The sequence below is a fragment of the Clarias gariepinus genome, chromosome 12 (genome assembly GCF_024256425.1).
Source record: "Clarias gariepinus isolate MV-2021 ecotype Netherlands chromosome 12, CGAR_prim_01v2, whole genome shotgun sequence".
In the NCBI taxonomy this organism is placed as follows: domain Eukaryota; kingdom Metazoa; phylum Chordata; class Actinopteri; order Siluriformes; family Clariidae; genus Clarias; species Clarias gariepinus.
Window position 1 is genome coordinate 13644258 of NC_071111.1, and position 19421 is coordinate 13663678.

The following is a 19421-nucleotide window of genomic DNA, read 5'->3' on the forward strand; positions in this document are numbered from 1 at the left end:
AATCTTAAAAAGAAAAAAAAAACAGCTGTGTATATAAATATGTATATATAAATACAATTATTTAAAAGTGAATAATGCCCACAACTCCATGAATGCAGCTTGTTTTTCGTTGATTTCACACTGTATGGCATGTATAAATCTTCACATGAGGTGCGAGGTCTCTCAACTGTCCGCATCTCTGCCTGAACACCATTTCCTTGCATGGACACCTCCGGAGCTCTCCTACATGTTGGTAGAGGTAGGAGTGATTTCCTATTTAAAGAATGTTGATGAATTGCTCTGCGTCCCTTTGAGAATTTTTGTCCACTTAGGAGCAATTTCTTACTCTGAGACGTTTAGTCAATATGGGCCCTTTTTTAAATGAGGGAGCTTGTCGTTGTGCGAGAGCAATTCTACCCACTACAACACAGTGCTGCCTAAAATATAAATAAAGTTAGGTTTAAATTTAAAAAGAGAAAATTTCTGTTTTGATATATGACAACAGGCTTTCCATTATTATGTGACTTAAACTCTCTAAACCTCTAGGTCATTATTTACTTTTTCATCTTAAAACATATTACTGTGCAACTATTATGAATTATTCAACAGCTATAGTAATATAAGGGTAAACATAATATTTGCATCCCTGCATCCTAAGCTTGTATAGTTGCTGCTTAATTCTCCAGCTGTTACATTACTGCTAGTAGTGATTACCCTTTCATGTTTTTTTTCACCCCTGCAATGCTTTCACCAGCCTTTTGTCATTCATGACTTGGACACACTACAGCAGGCACAGCCTGCTCTGGTCACCCAGATGCTGAGCGAGGGAATGAAGGATTTTGCACTTATTGTTCAGGGGCAGGAGGCTGAGGATCGTCTCTTCCACTGCTGTCAGTATGTCTCAGTTGAAACGGTCACGCAGCTTACAGAGTTTGCCAAGGCTGTGCCTGGCTTCCCAAGCCTCGACATCAATGACCAGGTGACACTGTTGAAGTACGGCGTGCATGAAGCTTTCTTTGCCCTGCTAGCCTCATGCATGAACAAGGACGGGATGCTGGTGGCACGGGGCCGCGGTTTTATTACCCGTGAGTTCCTTAAGAGCCTTCGCAAGCCTTTCAGTGTTATGATAGAGTCCAAGTTTCAGTTCGCCATGCGGTTCAATGCTCTGGAGCTGGACGACAGTGACCTGGCACTGTTTGTGGCTGCTATTATCTGCTGTGGAGGTAAGTCTCGGAGTGAGCGCTTTATATGTGGTGAAATGATAATTCTGTTCATAGTCTGTTCATCTGTTCTACAGCATTTTCATGATTGAGTTTGCACAAACAAATCCCTTTCAAATTATAATAGTGATTGGACACAATTGATAATTTGATGTGATATGTGTGAGAAAATCTGGATACAGTATATACAATTGGGCCGAGAAAAGTTTTTGACTTTTGTGCGTATAGTGAAGAGCAGCAAGCACAATCTCTACAGCAAATATTATGAAGTTTAGCATAAAAAAATAAGTTACTTTACATTTGATAAAATTAAAAGATAATTCCAGACAAAAAAAGAAATTACTCTTTAAACTTTGTGATCAGCAACCTTGGGTTCCTTTAGGTTAATTTATGCCTACAAAGCAGAAGAAAGCTATCAAAAGATATCAAAGCATTTCCAGCTCACAATTTCCACTGTCTGAAGTACTGTACCATTAAGGAATTGCAGTTCCAAGGGGAACTGTAGAAATCAAGGCAAGAGGACCAAGAAAAAAAGTATGACCCATATCCTGGCAAGAAATACAAAGCAAAATCCCCATATAACACTATGGGCCTGCAGAAAGATTTCACTGACATAGGACTCGCAATGCTTTGTTCTGCTCTCCACAGTCGCTTACACAACACTGATTTGCATAGAAGAGTAATCAGAAAGAAACATTACCTGCAATCTCATTATCAAAAGTAAATGACTGATGTATGCAAAACAATATGTAGATAAGAAAAAGGCTTTAACGAGGGCAAAAACAAAAAAATAATGCTGCTGACTAAACTTAACTTATTTGTCCCAGGTATGTTTGAGGGAAAAAAAAGGAGGAACACCTGGGCAACTGTTAAGCATGAGGATAGATCCATAATGCTTTGGGGATGTGCGGTATCCAGTGGCACTTAATACAATGCACAGCTAGATGAAGGAATTATTTCCAGTAAATATTGGCAAATTCTGGAAGTAAGTGTAAAAAACCTAATTACCTGAAGCTGAAAAGATGCAGGCTTTTACAAATAGTCAATGATACAAAGTATACAGTATCACAAAATCCACCACAAACTACTACATTACGGTGTATCAAAATATGAGCTCAATCTCACAAGTTCCGTGACATGTTTTTGTTTTTATATCTGGGTAGATCTTAAACATGCTGTATATAAGAGATGACCCAGGAATATACAAATATATTGATTAAATAAAAATTAAATAAAACATTTATTTATCAAAAATAGACAGAACCCACAAAGTGTTTTCAAGCCGTTATGTTTGCAATTAGTTTTTTCCCCATAATTATTACGCTCATTAAATTTATGATATTTATGTTGAATACTGAAGTACTTAAGCATAAATATTTACTAAAAATGTTAACACTTTACTGGCAATGTAGTATTTTCTTAAGTAATGAAATGTCAATTGGCCTGGGGTGCCCAAATTAGTCATAAATCTTTAGGAGCCTTTAGCTCAACCCAAAATATTTAGGAGCCCAACATAATTTTAGGTACCAAAATTTAATATTTTTCATCACAGAGAAATTTTTTTTTTGGCCATTTAATGTTTTCTTGTCAGTTGTTGATGTTACTTGACTAATGTTACTAAACTTTGGCTAGCTAGCCAGCTAAGTTGTGTTACGCCTATTAGTTAGCACATCATTTGTTGGGCTTCAAAAGCTACAGTACTGAAAATAAGAAAAGAAAAAAGAAATTGGTAATGTCATTCAAATCAAATTAACACAGATGAGAACATTCTACCAAATTAGGTGTTAAATTAATCTCTTCTGTTGTTTTGCAGTTTACTTCACCAACTGCTTGTTGGCACATGCATCCAATTACATTCACTGTGGACAGAGCATGAGAGTTCAAAAACAGCGCTTGCAATGTGTTCGCGAGAGTATGACAATCGAACGGTCTGATGAACTGTCTTAAGTTCTGGAGCGCTCTAGTTAATGAACGCATCTCCATTGTACTATCACACGTGCTCCTGTACTCTCATGCCACAGCTGAGGAGAAAGAGTATATTACAGGATTAATGATGCTTGCTTTTTTTGTGGGGGACGGTTGTCTGTGTGAATAAAACTAGTCGCAAATTAAAAACATTGGGCACATTGGCAACCATTTCAGTCACCATCTGAAGCCCTTCCATGGCATACAGTTAAACATTATTTAGTTTTTTAGTAATATTTATTACAAATTATTCTATTGATATATATTTAACATATTTAAGCTGCTTACTTATTTACAAAAATAATCTATTTTTTGAACTGTAGTTATTTCTCATCTACTGGTAACAACCTGTGTTTTTTTGCTATATAGTAAAATGACATACCATAACAAACAAGACCACCTCTCTAGGCGTGGCAGAGCCTGAGATTACTCAAAGTGAACCCCAGACTACTGTTTTTAAGTGGCTCAGAAATGTGGAATCTAGTTTAAAAAACAGTTACTTTTATAAATTTGTAGTGCTGGCAGATGTTCTGTCAAAATGTTTTATTTTGCTTGCTTATTGTACATATGATACATATCTTCTTGACATATCTTGCAAGTAATAGCTGTGTGTGAGGGCTTTCCTTCTCTGCTTTTTTCATCTTCAATACTGAGTGGGTGTTTAAACAAGGTTACATAATAATAGTCAGGCTCAGAGTGTCTTTGGTGATTTTTCCTCCTTCAGCAAAAATATCCACAGCTTCTAAGAGTGTTTCCTCCAGCTGCTGCCCACAGGGTTCTGTACGACCTGAGAATTTAACTACAGCCTTTTACATGTTCACTGTTTCTTTTACATGATCCCTGTTTAACATGGCATATGCTATACACTTTATATGTGGTTATTGATTTGTTTAGAAAAATTGCATGCAGTGTGTGTTTTTGTTACTCTATTTTTATTTTTATTTTTTTTTTATTTTTTTTGTTACCCACAATATCCACTTCCCCCACCCCCAACTCTTTTAGACCGACCAGGGTTGGGAAACGTGTCACATGTCGAACGTATTCAGGAAAGTATCATTCATGCTCTGCGGCTCCACCTGCAGACCAACCACGCCGACGACATCTTACTGTTCCCCAAACTTCTGCAGAAACTAGCTGATCTCCGGCAGCTCGTAACGGAGCATGCTCGGTTGGTCCAGGACATAAAAGAAACACAGGACACTTCTCTTCATCCACTGCTTCAGGAAATTTATAAGGATATGTATTGAACATTGAACTACAGGCTGGAGATCGTGGCATAGCTGGATGTGAAGTAGCCTATGTAATGCCCCGTCTTCAGGACTTCAACAACAGGATTAACAGATTAACCTGCTAATGGATTAACAGATTTACTTGCTCTGGTTGTACACTAATATACAACCACAGTGGTCCAATGATGTGAGCTTGTAGATGTAGTTGTATGGCCTTTTACTCCACGAGTTGTGGATTCAATACAGGGACTAATAAAGCTCAGTGCAAAAGTTTGCATGCCTTTGAATTTTAATAGTAGCTAAACATGTATCAGATTCAATGGAAATTTGTCTATTAACCAAAATGTCTAAATTATGAAAACAACAAAAAGAAAAATGTGTCTTACATTAATTAATTGACTCGTAAGACAAACGCTTGGCTTCATAATTGCCTCCCACCTCCTTCATAGCCTTTTGAACAGCTTTTGGATCAGCTCGGTTTTATTATTGGCACAATCTAGGCGCAGATTTGCCCATTGTGCTTGCCATATCTGACCATTCTTAAAAAGTCCTCAAGATCTTTTTAGATCATGTTTAGAGGTCAACATGCCAAAAATCTTTGTGTAATTTTTACCTCATGAATGCAAACTTTCCTACTATTACATAACAGAAGGTATAGATCTGTAAAATCAAACTGTCGGAACAGTTATTTAATAATTTAGAAAGCAATTTGTGCCACATGGAAAACTCATAACTCTGTTCTGAATATAAAGGGTGATTTTTATGCCATGCTAGAGTCCAGCCTACTCATACAGCCTCATCATGGACCTATACCTCATAAAGAAACATGTACAGTAGTTTTGTAATAAAATGTACACAGTGTATAGCACTCCAGCTGTTATTATCAAAGGATGTTATTTATTTTTGAAAATGAGAAACCTGTGTTGTTAGATAAAGAGGATTATTTTATGATTAAATTGACTGATATAAGTTTGTGTAATAGCATAATATGATAATTTACGTTGTCTTTAGTAATTACCCCAATTATGTGAGTCTTTATTATTATTTAATGCATCAGGAATGGTTATACTGTACTTGTACTCAGGGACAATCAGAGTCGGATTTACGCTAGAAAATATTACTAATCTAACTATGACAGCAGGTACACTACACTATAAGCACTTATTGTAAGAAAATTGTTTATAATTCTTTAAGTTCTTATGTACAAATAAAAAATGTTTGTGTTCGTATGTGATTAATGTGGTCTAACAAAGTAGTTCTATATTAAAACACCTATTTTAACAGTTGGATTAAGTCTAGAATCTGGAAAACCAAAACAAATTTGTATATCCATGCTATCTTAAATAAAAATGATGCTTTTACGAAAAAAAAAAGAAAAGTGTGAATATGTGCTCAGGCTTATGTGGAATACATGTTCCTTCTCTTCTGTTTTTGCAATCAGTCACATGCCCCATAAAGGCGTTTTTCAATGATCTACACAACATCTAACAGGGGGTACTTCTTGGTTGCGATGATATAAAGGTCAGCGCATGCTCTGGGTATTCGCCTGAGCATTGTATTTCTATAACTGAATTAGAATTATAGATATATAATGTCTAATACAGAAACAGATGTATTAAGAGAATTTTGTTAAAGTTGTGATATGGTGCTTTGAGCGATAAGACATGAGATAGCGCTGTTTTTTATTTTTATTTATTTTTTTAATCAGGCGAAACTTCTGGCACTCTCTATACGCTAGGGGTCCTTGTATTTTTAATGTTTTGGCGCCACTAAAGAATAGCGCTGAGTAGAGAGTTTTCTAACTTCTCTGCTTTGTATTTAATACTTTTAGGAAATAAATATGTATATATTTAGTGAATATGTACATTAGGAAAGGTATTTTTGCTATGAAGTGTAGAAAGATGTTTATATAATCGATGTCAGCTTATATTATTGTTATATATTATATTGTACAGGTTTGTCTTAGTTACCCTAACTAGTATTTACTGGTTAGTCTGTTTACTGTAGTTAACTAAACCCCTGACTAGCTGCTGAAAAAAAGCAAGAAAGCAAAGCCGTTCTTTAGTGACTGGTACAGAAGTTTGGTGTAATGACTGGTGAGTTGCTTATTGTATGTTTGGATAATAAATCATCTTAGCACGTATCTTTAACAATTTAAGGGTTAACGGTTCTGAAATGCACGACTTATAACCAGTGATGCTGCTGTGTCCATTAATACTTGCATTTCTTACTCTTTTTTCCTTCTCTGTTGTTATTGTTTCCACTGTATCCATGTTGTACAGGACAAATACGAATGCTTTCTTTAATACATAACTGTTATAACATGCATAAATGACCAGACTGTAATTCTAGCTGTCTTTCTGACAAAAGCTGAGGACAAAAACCTGGACATGCTGCTTTCCTTATTTGAGGAGAGTCAGGGTGATGATCCAGAAAATTCCTCTTCCAATGAAAGAGAAGATAACCTGGATGATCTGTTTGATGAAGACGATGTTGAAGACGGTGAAGGTTATGTTGAGCCGGAGGAGGAGGAGGATTTGACGTTGGAGAAGTCCAGCACAGATGCAGAAAAGGAGCACAACAGATCCAAAGAGGACTTGGAAGGTAAAATGAGTTACATTTCTGGACGTGGCTATTGCGTCCCACTTGGTCTAATACAGTATATAGGGTAATTACTAGATAAAAAAAAAAAAAGCATTGTATGAAGTGGACCGTGCTGTTACTGTCCTATATGTCTTTAATGAAGTTCTTTAAGTAGGAGACATACTTCACAGGGACTGGAATCAAAACCTTTGTTTCCTGAAAAGCTCATTTCTATCTTTTTATGAATTTCAGGAGTTAAATGTTTACATAAAATTATATCTGTGGCTAAAATGAACTTGTTTCTAACAACATGGCCAAGGAATCTTCAGCAGTTATTTGGTGACTTGCACTGTCTTTTTCAACATTGGCTGATTTAGCAGACAATACCTGAGTGATTGCCACGTTGACTCGAGGATTAAATTTTAGTTTTTTTTTTGTGTTTGTTTTTTTTTATTAAATTTTTATTTCGTTGTTTACGGTGGCTAAATGTCACTGTCTCTCTATAATTGTACAGCTGGCATGCTCTAAACTATTCACACCTTGGCCGCCAGTACAGCATCTCGTGTGGTAGAGGTGAATCATTTGCAAAGTTTGAAATTTAGAATTGTAACGAAATCAGAAAATTTTTTATTTCGAATTGCAAAGATAAATCGAATGGGCCCCAAGGTATCGTGCTAATATCATGTTGTTAGCTTGTTTGATATTCCCAGCCCTACTACGTAAGGTATTATAAAATGTAGTAGAATACACATAGTATGCTCTGTGCATGATGGAATGCTACCTTGAGAGGCAGCCACAGAAATTTTTGTTTCATTTTTAATTATCCCCATGACTAGTTAACATCTCACAACCTTCAGAGAACATCTTTCAGTCTTGCGTGCTGCGTTCTGAAATTAGTGCATTTTAGTGTCCAGTGGATCGTAAATACAAACTATACTTAGGTGTTGCAACAAGTTGCTGGAAACATTCCTTAAATATTTTGGTCCATACTGACATGATTACATCACACACTTGCTGCAGGTTTGTCAGCTGTACATCCATGATGAAAATCTCCAGTTCCTTGACATACCAAAAGTGCTGTAATTGAGGTGTGGTAACTGTAAAGTCGCTATGAGCACAGTGAACTGATTGTCATGTTCAATGTTTTAGCTTTGAGACATGGCACTTTATCCTTTGGTCATAAAGGGATGGACATGGTCAGTATGCTGCCATGTGACTGGCTGATTAGAAATTTGTGTTAACTTGCAGTTGAACAGTACCCAATAAAGTGGCTGATAAGTGTATATTTTTTTTGTAGCAGCAGAAAATCAGATACAAATGTCTCTCTATATGTCTTAATTGTATTATGCCATACATGTGTTGCATTGATGATGCCATTTTTAACAACAGCTGAGTTAAGAAGCATGCAAGAGAAGATGCAAAAGCTACAGCAGCAGCTGGAGGTGTCACAAAGGTGTGCGGATCAAGTCTCCCGAACCAAACATACAGATGATAACGTTTCCTCACAAAGGCAAACAAGCATCAATAGTTCACCAGGAGCCCAGAAGGGCAGCAAGACTCTGACTTCACCTCAGCAGAGCAGCAGACAAATCAAAGCAAATCAGAGCAGCAGTACACCCCAGAAATCAACTGCAGTGATTTCCTCACCCAAATCTTCAGCTGCAGAGCTGTTTGGGAAAATGCTGAACAAGCAGAGGGCCGCACACCAGCTCAAAGCAGGTAGACATTTATAATGTACTTATGTAAGACTTTTCCGAATATGATTTCTGTTAATATTATCTTTTGCCTTAAGATTAGTAAAAACTAAAGATAATACATAGTAAGTGAAGTAAAGCTGATGACATTTTTTTTTTACAGTTTCTTCAGAAAACAAGAATTTTTTGGGTCAGGGTGTGGGTGACAAGATTTCGCAACCAGTGAGAAGTAGCAGTACAGTCCACAACACAATGAAGTCACCACCAGCAAGCAAGAGTGCTGATGTGGCCCCTCCCGTTGCAAAACAGACTACACCCCGAGCATCTGTCACTCAGGATGTCACTGTGGAGAAATTCTCAGGTCTCAGGCTTAGGTGTGTATTTTGTCTTTTATAAATTTTGCATTAGATGGAAAATCTATTTACCTGATCTGACATTGACTTGATGTCATTTTGTTAAAATGTGTTAGTCTGTTTGTAAAGCTAATATAAAAATATTTACTTGAAGAACTAATTGCTAAATGATAGTGATTAAGAACTGACATTGTGTCATACGTTGCCATTGATTTGATTGGTTTTTACTCTTATTAGAGGTGTGTCATGGTCTTCACCCCTTGTTCTTCCGTTTTAGGAGACCTCGGCTGTCTTCTGTCGAAATCGAACACAAAATGTCAAACCGCAGAATGATCCGGCTTTCACAGTTGCCTGATCGACTGGCTCGAGAAAATTTAGAGAACAGTGACTGGGTCACGTTCGCTGTTGTGATAAATAAAATCACCCCACAAAGCAAGAATAATGTAAGCAGAAAAAAAACTAATCTGACCAGGTTCAGCATTCCGCATTCATATATATTGACATTTGGCAAGCAGTTAAATTACCCATTTATAGATTTAACGGCTGAACAAATGTTTTAATCCGATTTGTTTTGTTTTTTGTAGGGGAAAACCTTTAGTATCTGGAAGCTGAATGACCTTCATGACCTTGATGTGACAGTATCACTGTTCCTCTTTGGGACTGTTCACACAGACCTGTGGAAGACTGACACTGGAACAGTGATTGGTATACTCAACCCTAATCAAATGAAGAACAAAGATGGCTCCAGTGAGGTGAGATATCATCCTTTTACTACCATAAAATTTAAAGAGTTTGTGTACAAGATAACATGCATCATTTATTGCATTAAATGCAGTTTATGCTTTTTAATTTAGCTGATGAAGCACTGAGTGATTATTATTTTTATTTAAAGATTTTCCACCATGTTGAGCACTAGGTGGAGACACCAGCTGGTAAACTGTAGAGAGGAATCTATACTGCATCTTTTCACGTGGTCCTGATACTATTTATTTACACCTAATCTAGTGTTACTGGTTTATCAGTTATTAATAAGGATCGCTTCTGTTTGTGGTATTAGTTATAATAATAATAAACATGGCCCTTGTGAGGAAAATAACAGGCTCCCTGAAAACAAGAATACTATTAAGTTATTAACATGGAAAAGCTGGGAGAATTTAAAATTGGTAGAAAAAATTTTCTCCCCAATTATCTCAGGAAACCATTTCTTCATCTTTAGGAGCTGCTTTTTTTCTGGTTTGCAGTGGCTGCTATAACGTTACAGTTTCCCTTTGGAATTGATAAAGTATTTTCAGTCTGTCTATACTGAATGGAAAGGAAGCTTATAGTTCATACGAACGCTGTTGAAAAGTCAGCTTATGCAGTTGTAGGCACACGGGTGCAGTCTGAATGCCGGAGATATCTATAACTAGACATAACTTGGGTTCAACTTTTTTAAAACTAAGACTTACTTTATATTTTCTCTTATTTCACTTTAGGAAATCAGCTAACTTCTGGTGTTGAATCACAAATAATGGTAAATGGGATGTTAGTGTGCTTTTTGCAATCCCTTGTACCACACATCAAGTATTGCTCTTGTTTAGGGGTTACAGGGGGATTTTCAATTCTGTCTTGTTTTAAAACAAAACAGCATGGACGGTTCAGGGACAATTTGGAACGACTTTGAAGCAACTACTAAGTAGGCAAGGTGTTGTTCAAGATAAGCTAACATTATCAGATCTCTCCTCATTATGGCAGATGGTACTGACCTACTTTCATGCTCAAGCAGGAACTTAGTTAGTGACTGGCAATTAGTGTAATTAATGATATCTAGAACACCTGTGATGCAGAGTAATGCGTGTAGTTGGATGTTCCAGTGTTGTTATGCTCTGTTATTACTACTCATGGAATGCCTCTCATCCAATGAGGTTACTCAGTCGGAACTAACTGTTGTAAAATACGCAATATGTATGTGCTGTTTAAATATCTGCAATAAATTGGACAAACTCAATAAATAGTCTGATGTTTTCCATTACATCGAGATGCTTTTTTTTTTAAACTTGTTTTTATATTCAGACCTGATGCAGTCAAATTTCTTTCTACAGCTTTGCCTCACAGTTGACCATCCACAGAAGGTCCTGATTCTGGGAGAAGCCATGGATTTTGGTACTTGCAAGGCCAAAAAGAAAAACGGAGATTCCTGCACACAGCTAGTTAACTTGGTGAGACTACCTCTTTTACGAAACCCATGTTTTCATTTCTGTTGGATTTGTGTTTATTTTCATCTCTCTGTCAATAGTATGAATGCCAGTACTGTCAGTACCACGTTAAAGCACAGTACAAGAAAATGAGCTCAAAGAGGGCTGATCTCCAGTCCAGTTACTCTGGCACTGCCCCTCGTAAAGGAAGAGGCAGAGGAAGTTTACGAGAACGTCTGTGCCAAAGTGACTTTCACTACGGTGGTCTGTCATCTCTTGCATGTGCACCATCAACGTAAGTTATTCTTCTCTTAGAAAGGAAATTATTTGAACGGGGTCAGTTTTCTAAAACCACTTTAACATCTTTTGTCTGAAGGACTGCCCCACAGCCTAAAAAACAGCCTTCAATTCAGGCAGTTTTGGCTTCGATCCCTAACAAGAACCTTGGTAAGTTTATGACCATTACACTCAAGACTGTCAAACAGTAGCTGTGAAACTGAGAATAGTAGCTGATTAACTAAACAGGGTATGGTTTTTACCTACGTCCATTTTACAGATGAGCTACAGGCAGTATCTAATTATTTATGAAAATCAACAGCGATGTTATTACTATAATAACAATAATAATAACAACAAATCTTTATATCAGTTAAATGATTAAGTGATGACATGCTTGTTTGTGTTGATTTTCTTTGTCATTTCTAGCCATTAATTCAGGTGAGGTGACAGGATGTTCGGATGACTTCCGAAGCCTAATGACCATGCCTACACCAGGAGCTCTAAATATAAAAAGGCATCTAGGGCAACCTAAGACAAAAGGTACTTGACTTCATTTGTTTTACAAAACCAATTAAGAAAAATCGTCTATAATTATGTAGTTTAAAAAAAATAAATAAATCAGACAGCACATTCTCGCAAAACCTGATCTTTTATTAACAGGTTCCAGGTCATTGAAAACACGTAGACACTAAGAAAAAAAGAATGACCTTAAAGTATTACTGTAGCAAGAACTTGAAAAGTTAAGTGTTACGCTAGGATATTAAGTTACTGCAGTTATTTAGCATTTTGTCTTCTCATCTGATGTCTCACACATCTATATCCAAGCACGCAGCAGTGTGCCTAGGCACCCATTTAAAGCTTTTGAATGGATTAAGACGTTTTAACCTAACCAGTCCCTGGTCTCTTAGTCAGTAAGTTGGTTTACTTCTACTGTTTCAGTAGCATTTGTGGTTAAATGATAATTAAGAGGTCAGTAGGAAGTGTATTTGTAAGTATGTCAGCAGATGTGTGTCATTATGAGATTTCCACACTGTGATGTATATAAGTCATGGAAAATACTCTGGAAAACGATTCAGTTTAAAGAATGAGAACCCTGTGTGTGTATGACTCACCCCCCTCTCCCTGCTCTACCAGAGCAGCATTTAAGCGTTTTGATTCTGTGCACTAACCAAAAACAGTTGCCTGTGGGACACATCTCTTTCCAGCACAAGTGTTATTACTTAAATACATCATGTCTTGTGAGTGGGTTAATGTTAGTGCTCACGGCTCTTTTCTGCTTTGTGTTTAACGCAGACCTTGCCGGATCATCGGTACAGTCCATTTCTGCTGCTGAGCTGCTCAAGCAACAGAAAGCACTTCACCAGCAAAGGTTTCAGGCCAGGCAGAAGAGGGCAGAGGAAATCCAGAAGAGGTGTGTGCTTGTGTGTATTTAAAAAAATTAACAATGGAGCAAATGAAATGTGTTAAATTATTGAACTGACTTTGTACGTTTTCCTCAGGGTGCTGCAAAACACAGGAGGTGCTGTGATTCCAGTTAGACCTTCCATAAATGGGGCGTTACCTAAAGCAGCATCAGAGGTTCCCAAAGGCTTCTCGCCACCTAAACCTGCCCTGTCCACCCCTCCTATACCCACCTTAGGACGAGGCTTCACAGAGGGAGAGGATATTCTTCTGGATATTTCACCTCCTCCATGCAAAAAAAGCATCTCCGCTGCAAAAGTATGTGTTTCCTTAATCACAAAAAGCAAGATTAGCCAGGCAAGATGATGGGAGAAACAAAATGTTGTTGTTGTTTTTTTACTGGTTTTACTTTACAGTTTTATTTTGATTCAGCATATTTGCTTGTTTAAAGTGGTATTGTAAAGCTTATACAGTATGTAGTTTAGAAGAAGAGAAGTATTTTGCCATGCTTAAATCTGGGAAAATATCGGGATGGTGCTGGTTGTCAGTTTTATCCACTTCACTTTGGCAGCTGATTGAGTGACATATGTATCTACATAGCCTTTATCAATCACAAATTTTATTTTTAATCATTTGCAGTTATATATTTGTTTTTGTTTTATTTGTTTTGTCTTAAAAAACGGGCAGGGTCGTTAATAGAGTCAGTACTGTTGACTAGTTCCTGTTTGTCTCCTCCTACAGTTGGCTGCAGTCAAGAAGCTTCACGCAAAAGGAGTGGCCCTTGTTAAAGATGACCCTAATGCTGTGAAACGCAAGCGACCCAGCACCAGTGACATCACAGCCCGAGTGGAGCGCAGCCTAGTCTCACCTGAAGGTCTGGTCCTCAGTTGACAGTATGACCCCTTTGCCTTGTACAGTATACAGCTAAATCCTAAGCTCGCACTGAACTTAATGTCCCTTTTTGATTTCAGGGGAAAATAGAGCAGAACAGGAAGCAGAGGAGCCAGCTCAGAAGAAGAGGCGTGAGCAGCTAGATTATATCCAGTCTGAGGAGTTTCAGCGCATTCTGAACGCCAAGTCTGCCAACTCCTGGATTATGGGCGAGGTGGGTGTGTGCATGTGTGTGGAATAGTTACCGTTAAGTCTGTTAGTAATTTGCTTTACAAGTAGATGGCTATACTTAAAATAAAGACAGACAAGAAAAGCTTATTTTATATTATTTTAAGTCTGAATTTATGGCAAGCTTCTGATGCTGTTTATCACAAACTTCTAAGTGCAGGACTTGGCAAGCTTGGTAGACATGACACCAATGTCTTAATCTTGATTTAAAAAAATATGTATATTTTGGTTTATGGATATTAATCATTAAATCTGTAGTCTTATTTATAGGTCTCTTGAATAGCCATAGAAATAACGAATATACATCGATCAGCACATACTCTCTCTGCTCTATAAATCACAACAGCACTAACTAACTATTCATGGGTGTCCATAAGCAATTGTGGGCAGATTTGGGCAAATTATGCTCTCCTCTAAGTGTCTTAGGCTTCCTCCTGGGAACTGCCATGACTAAATAAGGGAATTAAAATTTAAGAATATTATTATTAATAATGTTTTTATTGTGTGAAAGTGAGCTGAAGCTATGTGCATCTTGTAAAGCATAGGAAATGTATATCTTTTTTTTCTTTCCTTTTTTTTAAACTAGGTAATTCAACACATTTGAAGCTTTGTTCCTTTTTTTAATTATTTATCTGTTTTTCATTTATCTGTGGTTAGGTGGAAGAGAAGGCCATGCAGGATTACTTTGAACCACTGGTACAAAAAGAGAAGTTGGAAGAGAAGATGAAAAGCATAAGAGAAATGAAATGTCGAGCAGTCACCTGTAAAACTGTGAGTTGTATATTATTTCTGTCTCTTAGGAGTAACAGTCTTTGACCCTATTATCAGGCAACCGTTCTAGAACTGTTGAATACTTTCTAAACTGTTTGTTAACTTGAAAAAACTCTCTAGAGCGATTAAAAGTCTGTGGCTCAGTGCATATTTATCTGCCTGGCTCTTGCTAATTCTCATCAAATACTTCTGAATCATTGGTCCTGCATCATTACACTGCTATGGCTGCTTAGTCAAAGTCTGTGTACACAAAGCCAACATAATGATGATTAAAGCCCATCAGAGGGGCACATGTTAACCATAATTCTTTCATCGGGTAAAATGTTAAGTGTGGACGAGGGAACATTTTCTGACTAAACAAATTCTCTAGTGGTTTTCAACCTAATCACTACTCTCAACATCTGTAAAATGCGACAGATGAGAATTTTTATGTGACTTCCAACTCAGCATTTCTATATTGCATACTGTGCACTGCTTATAACGTGCTACGATACAGGCACTATAAATAGAAATGCACTACCCATAATTGCTGCTCATAACTTACTACTGTGCATTAACTGTCAGCACTCAAGATTGCACTATTCATAACTGTTGCACATATGTATAATAACCTCCCTCATTACACTCTCCATAACAATTTGCAAACATGTATATAACCTTCTCAAATCATGAATATCATAACCATGGTGTAAAATATCTTTCTTCATTGCACCTACCTATAATCATTTGCATCCATTGTATATAACTCCTTCACTGTTTACATACAGTATGCAAACTATTTTGCACAGGGACAATATGCACTTCTGGTTAGATGTTAACTGTGTTTCGTTGCCTTGTACCATACATGTGCTGTGACAATAAATTTTTATCTTATCTAATAAGTCACAGCTATTACAGTCTAACAATAAAGATCCAGAGTGAACCTAAAGCAAAACAATAAAAAGTATTATATAAAGTTATACATACAGTTATATAAATTTATACACTTATGGACCACTTGTTTATTATGTGGCAGCAGCACACTTTATGAAATCTTGCAGATCGTTCAAGAGCATCAGTTAATGTTGACACCAAACGTAACATAAAAAGAAGTGTGGTCTCTGTGACATGGTTGTTTTTCATAGAATAATTGGGAAATCTCCTGCCCTTTTCACACGAGTTTTTAGAGGTCACACAGAATGGAAATTCAGATAAGAGAGGTCAAAGGAAAATGAACACATTGGTTTGAACTTCCAGGACGAATATAATAACTTGTGTAATTACTTGTTACAAGAATGATGATCATAAATGCATCTTGACTTGCATAAAACATTAAAACCTTAAGGTGGACAAGCTATAATAGCAGAAGACCATGTTAGGTTTTATTTCTGTCAGCCAATGTCTGTCATGATCATGAGCTTTTCGAGTCTTTACCTTTTCAGTTTGGGCAAGTCCATGTCCATAATAGGCTTAGATTTTTTTTCTTTCTTGTGAATAATAACTAAAGCACTTGACCTGTAACTGTATGCTTTTATGCACCGTGCTGCTGCCACAGAAGTGTCTGACTGGATAAATGCATACATGAAATTGAGAATGATGAGGTTAAGATTGTGAGGGAATAATACATTAATGAGCCTTTCTGTTCTGCAGTGTAAGTACACACACTTCAAACCAGCTGAGCGCTGTGTAGAGGAGAAACACGATTACCACTGGCATGATGCCATTAAACGTTTCTTTAAATGCCCTTGTGGCCAGAGGAAGATCAGCCTGAGCCGCTTTCCCACTACAGCCTGCAGGTAAACAGTAGAAGAAGCTGCAACTTGATATATATACTTTTTATGTTTTATATATAATTTCTTTTTTTTTAATGACATTTGTATCCTCTATTTCAGCAACTGTGGTGTGTTTAAATGGGAGAGAGACGGCATGTTGAAGGTACCATGAAATTCTTAATACTTTTGATGGAAACCAGTAATGCCTCCTTGTTTAGGAAAAATGTTTTTTGTTTTGTTTAAAGTGACTGATCTTAAGCTCCACCGGTTTATTGCTATTTTGCTAATTTTCTTTGTTGCTGTTTGGTAACAGAGTTAAATAGAACGATCAGTTTTGGGAAACAAAAAGGCTTTAGGTGGAATTTTAAAAAAGGATGCCTTGTCAAGATGATCTCAGTACATGGGAATGTGGTGAAATTAGATGAGAAATGTGCTTAACAGTTTACATCAACACCCATTTCAATTCAGTAAGAAGTTTCAAAGATAAGTTTTACAATAGTATTCTTTTACAATAGCATAATATGCTCATAGCGCAGTGGCTTAATGGTTAGCACAGCCGCTTTAAACCTCCAGGTTCCAGGGGTCGATTACCGTGTCGGGTCTGTGTGCGTGGAGTTTGCATGGTTTCCCGATGCTTAATGGGTTTTCTCTAGGTACTCCAGTTACTTCCCACAGTCCAAAGGCATGCAGATTATTATTATTATTATAGATGTTATTCTATTGCTGCTACTGTCTATTTGCAATATAATGGCAGATGTGCAATTACCATTCTACCCAATAGTTTTAATTACTCTAAATGAGTAGAGTACCCCCCCCCACACACACACACACACACATGTGCTAACCGGCATTCCCAAATTTATTGTGTTGATGTGAATGTGTAATAAATGTAATGTTAAGTTGAACTAAATAAAATGGTCACCATTTGCCTCCATGGTTCCTAGTTGGATTACAAAGGTTCCTAGATGGATGAGTGGATTGGACAGAATATTATCATTATTTTTTTTTAATTATTAGACCCACTTCATTGTGATCTAAAAATCTGAAGCTTTTCTACTACATCCCAAAAACAATCCAGCTGTATTATGCATTTTTTAACTCGTATTGTAGAGCTTAAATTTAAAATATGTCTAAGAGTCACACTGTGAAATCTAAAGAGCTCTAAAACCTGACTGATGCTATGCTGAATAGCAACAGTCACAAAACAGCCTTTAAAGGGTCAGCATAATAAGGCGGAGCCCAAGATCAGCCAATTATGAGCCTAGTCTCTTCAAGTTGAATTGTTTCTTTATTATCTGTTTTTTGTTTCTTTAGGAAAAGAATGGACCCAAAATTGGAGGCGAGCTGCTGCTGCCGCGTGGTGAAGAACACTCCAAATTCCTCAACAGTCTGAAATAAAGCCAGTAGTCTTTGTTTCCTGCTATCTGCCTCAGTCCCCCAGCCCTCCTCCTCTCACACACTACTCAGGGAGTCTTTTTATGACAGTGATGAAACTAGAAGCCTCTCATTTTTCCCTGAGCCTGGCCGAGACTGAAAGGCTGTTAATTTAGAGCTTTTCATATCAGCACATAAGGCGTGAATGCAGTACTAATGTAAATTATTGCGATAGATATGCAGCTCTAATTTGGATAAAGTTGGATAATACCAACCACCATATGTCTTGGCCTTTGTGTGTGTGTGTGTGTGTGTGTGTGTGTGTGTGTGTGTGTGTCTTATGTATTTTATAATATGATATATTTTTTAAAGCTTTTTCTGAGTTTACTTTTTAATTATGTGTTAATGTGATATAGTGCTTAAATTAAACTAGCTTGAGTCCTCAAGTAAGTTTCTGTAATTCTTTTTCTATTACCATTATAACCCTCACAATCAAGAAGATTGATTTTTGCATTGGTGTGGACGAACCATGACAGCCAGAGTATTTCTTCTGTGTCCAAGTGAGCTTTTACCGTCAGTGCATGTCTCAGCTTAAGTGATCAGAAGCAATTAGTTTTTTTTTTTTCTCCTGTCATCCAGGTGGTTGTTAGGGAATGATGGGCAGAAGTGCTGCACTTCAGTAAATCTGTCAGCAAAATGGTCCATTTCATTGTCTGGGCTTTCAACTCTGGAATGCTTTAAGGCTTGATTCTGCTCCCAGCAGGTCTGCTGTCTGGTACAATGTTGCATCAAGTAAGCTCCTCATGCTTTAAATACTTTTTTTTTTTTTCGGTTTATTCATTTACTTTTTGAGGTTTAAGTCAACCTTTTAAGGAGTAAGACTACTATTTATTTATTTGCTAAGTCTTAAAGTGCAGTAGTCTTTTTTTTATTTTTTATTTTTTTATGCAAGTGCGGATTGAAGCCAAGATCTGGCTTTTGCTGGAGAAAGTAGGACAGTTCCTATTCAGGAATGGAAAGCATGGAAGAATACTCTGACACTTTTCAAGCCTTAAGAAGTATGGAAAGCTTATATGGGATAATATTTTTGTTTCCAAACTTTGTCTTTTATTTGCAGCATTAATCCCTGATGATTAAGTACTGCTGCCTTTGCAGAAATGTAATATCTGGTGAGTGATGTAAGTGCAAAACTGATAAAAGAAAATAATGGAGAATGAAAAGACTCCTTTTTTTAAATAGTGTTTTTATTGTTGTACTTTATATTTTTATATTTTGGTTCAAAGGTTTAGTGATACAACACATATGAATACACATTTTGTAGTATTTATTGGTTTTCTCCTAGACAAGATATAGTATTAAAATGTTAAATGTGTAAACCATACCCTTTTAAAATGATGTACTACTTGATCTTAGAAAAATCTATTTAGCAAAATGGTATTCAAGATTCTTATCTAAGGTGTACTTTTATTATAACCATATAAATGATACAAAATGCTAGAAAATTTCTACAAATAAAATAAGTAACTGAT

At 36.8% G+C, this 19421-nt stretch overlaps 2 protein-coding genes across 5 annotated transcripts in view; both read left to right on the forward strand.

Annotated features, from left to right (window-relative positions):
* pparaa (peroxisome proliferator-activated receptor alpha a) overlaps positions 1-5757 on the forward strand; it is a 53700-nt gene extending 47943 nt beyond the window's left edge. For all 4 annotated transcript variants that reach the window (XM_053508189.1, XM_053508190.1, XM_053508188.1 and 1 more), the window contains 2 exons: positions 734-1202; positions 4167-5757. In XM_053508189.1, the coding sequence (XP_053364164.1) occupies positions 734-1202; positions 4167-4411 (714 nt within the window). In that variant the 3' untranslated portion in view covers positions 4412-5757. The remainder of the gene's footprint in view (positions 1-733; positions 1203-4166) is intronic.
* Positions 5758-6170: 413 nt separating this feature from the next.
* mcm10 (minichromosome maintenance 10 replication initiation factor) lies at positions 6171-18164 on the forward strand. Its single transcript, XM_053508115.1, has 18 exons — positions 6171-6489; positions 6764-6997; positions 8366-8695; positions 8834-9044; positions 9301-9466; positions 9608-9775; positions 11105-11221; positions 11299-11492; positions 11574-11644; positions 11903-12016; positions 12770-12887; positions 12976-13195; positions 13619-13751; positions 13849-13982; positions 14654-14767; positions 16397-16542; positions 16639-16681; positions 17833-18164. Exons 1-18 carry the CDS (start codon positions 6483-6485, stop codon positions 17914-17916), a joined length of 2604 nt encoding a protein of 867 aa, XP_053364090.1. The 5' UTR covers positions 6171-6482; the 3' UTR covers positions 17917-18164.
* The last annotated feature ends 1257 nt before the right edge of the window (positions 18165-19421 follow it).

What these genes read in the sequence shown, in the direction of transcription:
- mcm10 (XM_053508115.1), top strand. An exon ending in TTCTCAGGTCTCAGGCTTAG is followed by an intron (nt 9,045 to 9,300) that starts GTGTGTATTTTG and finishes CTTCCGTTTTAG; the next exon opens with GAGACCTCGGCTGTCTTCTG. An exon ending in CAGCCTAGTCTCACCTGAAG is followed by an intron (nt 13,752 to 13,848) that starts GTCTGGTCCTCA and finishes TTTTGATTTCAG; the next exon opens with GGGAAAATAGAGCAGAACAG.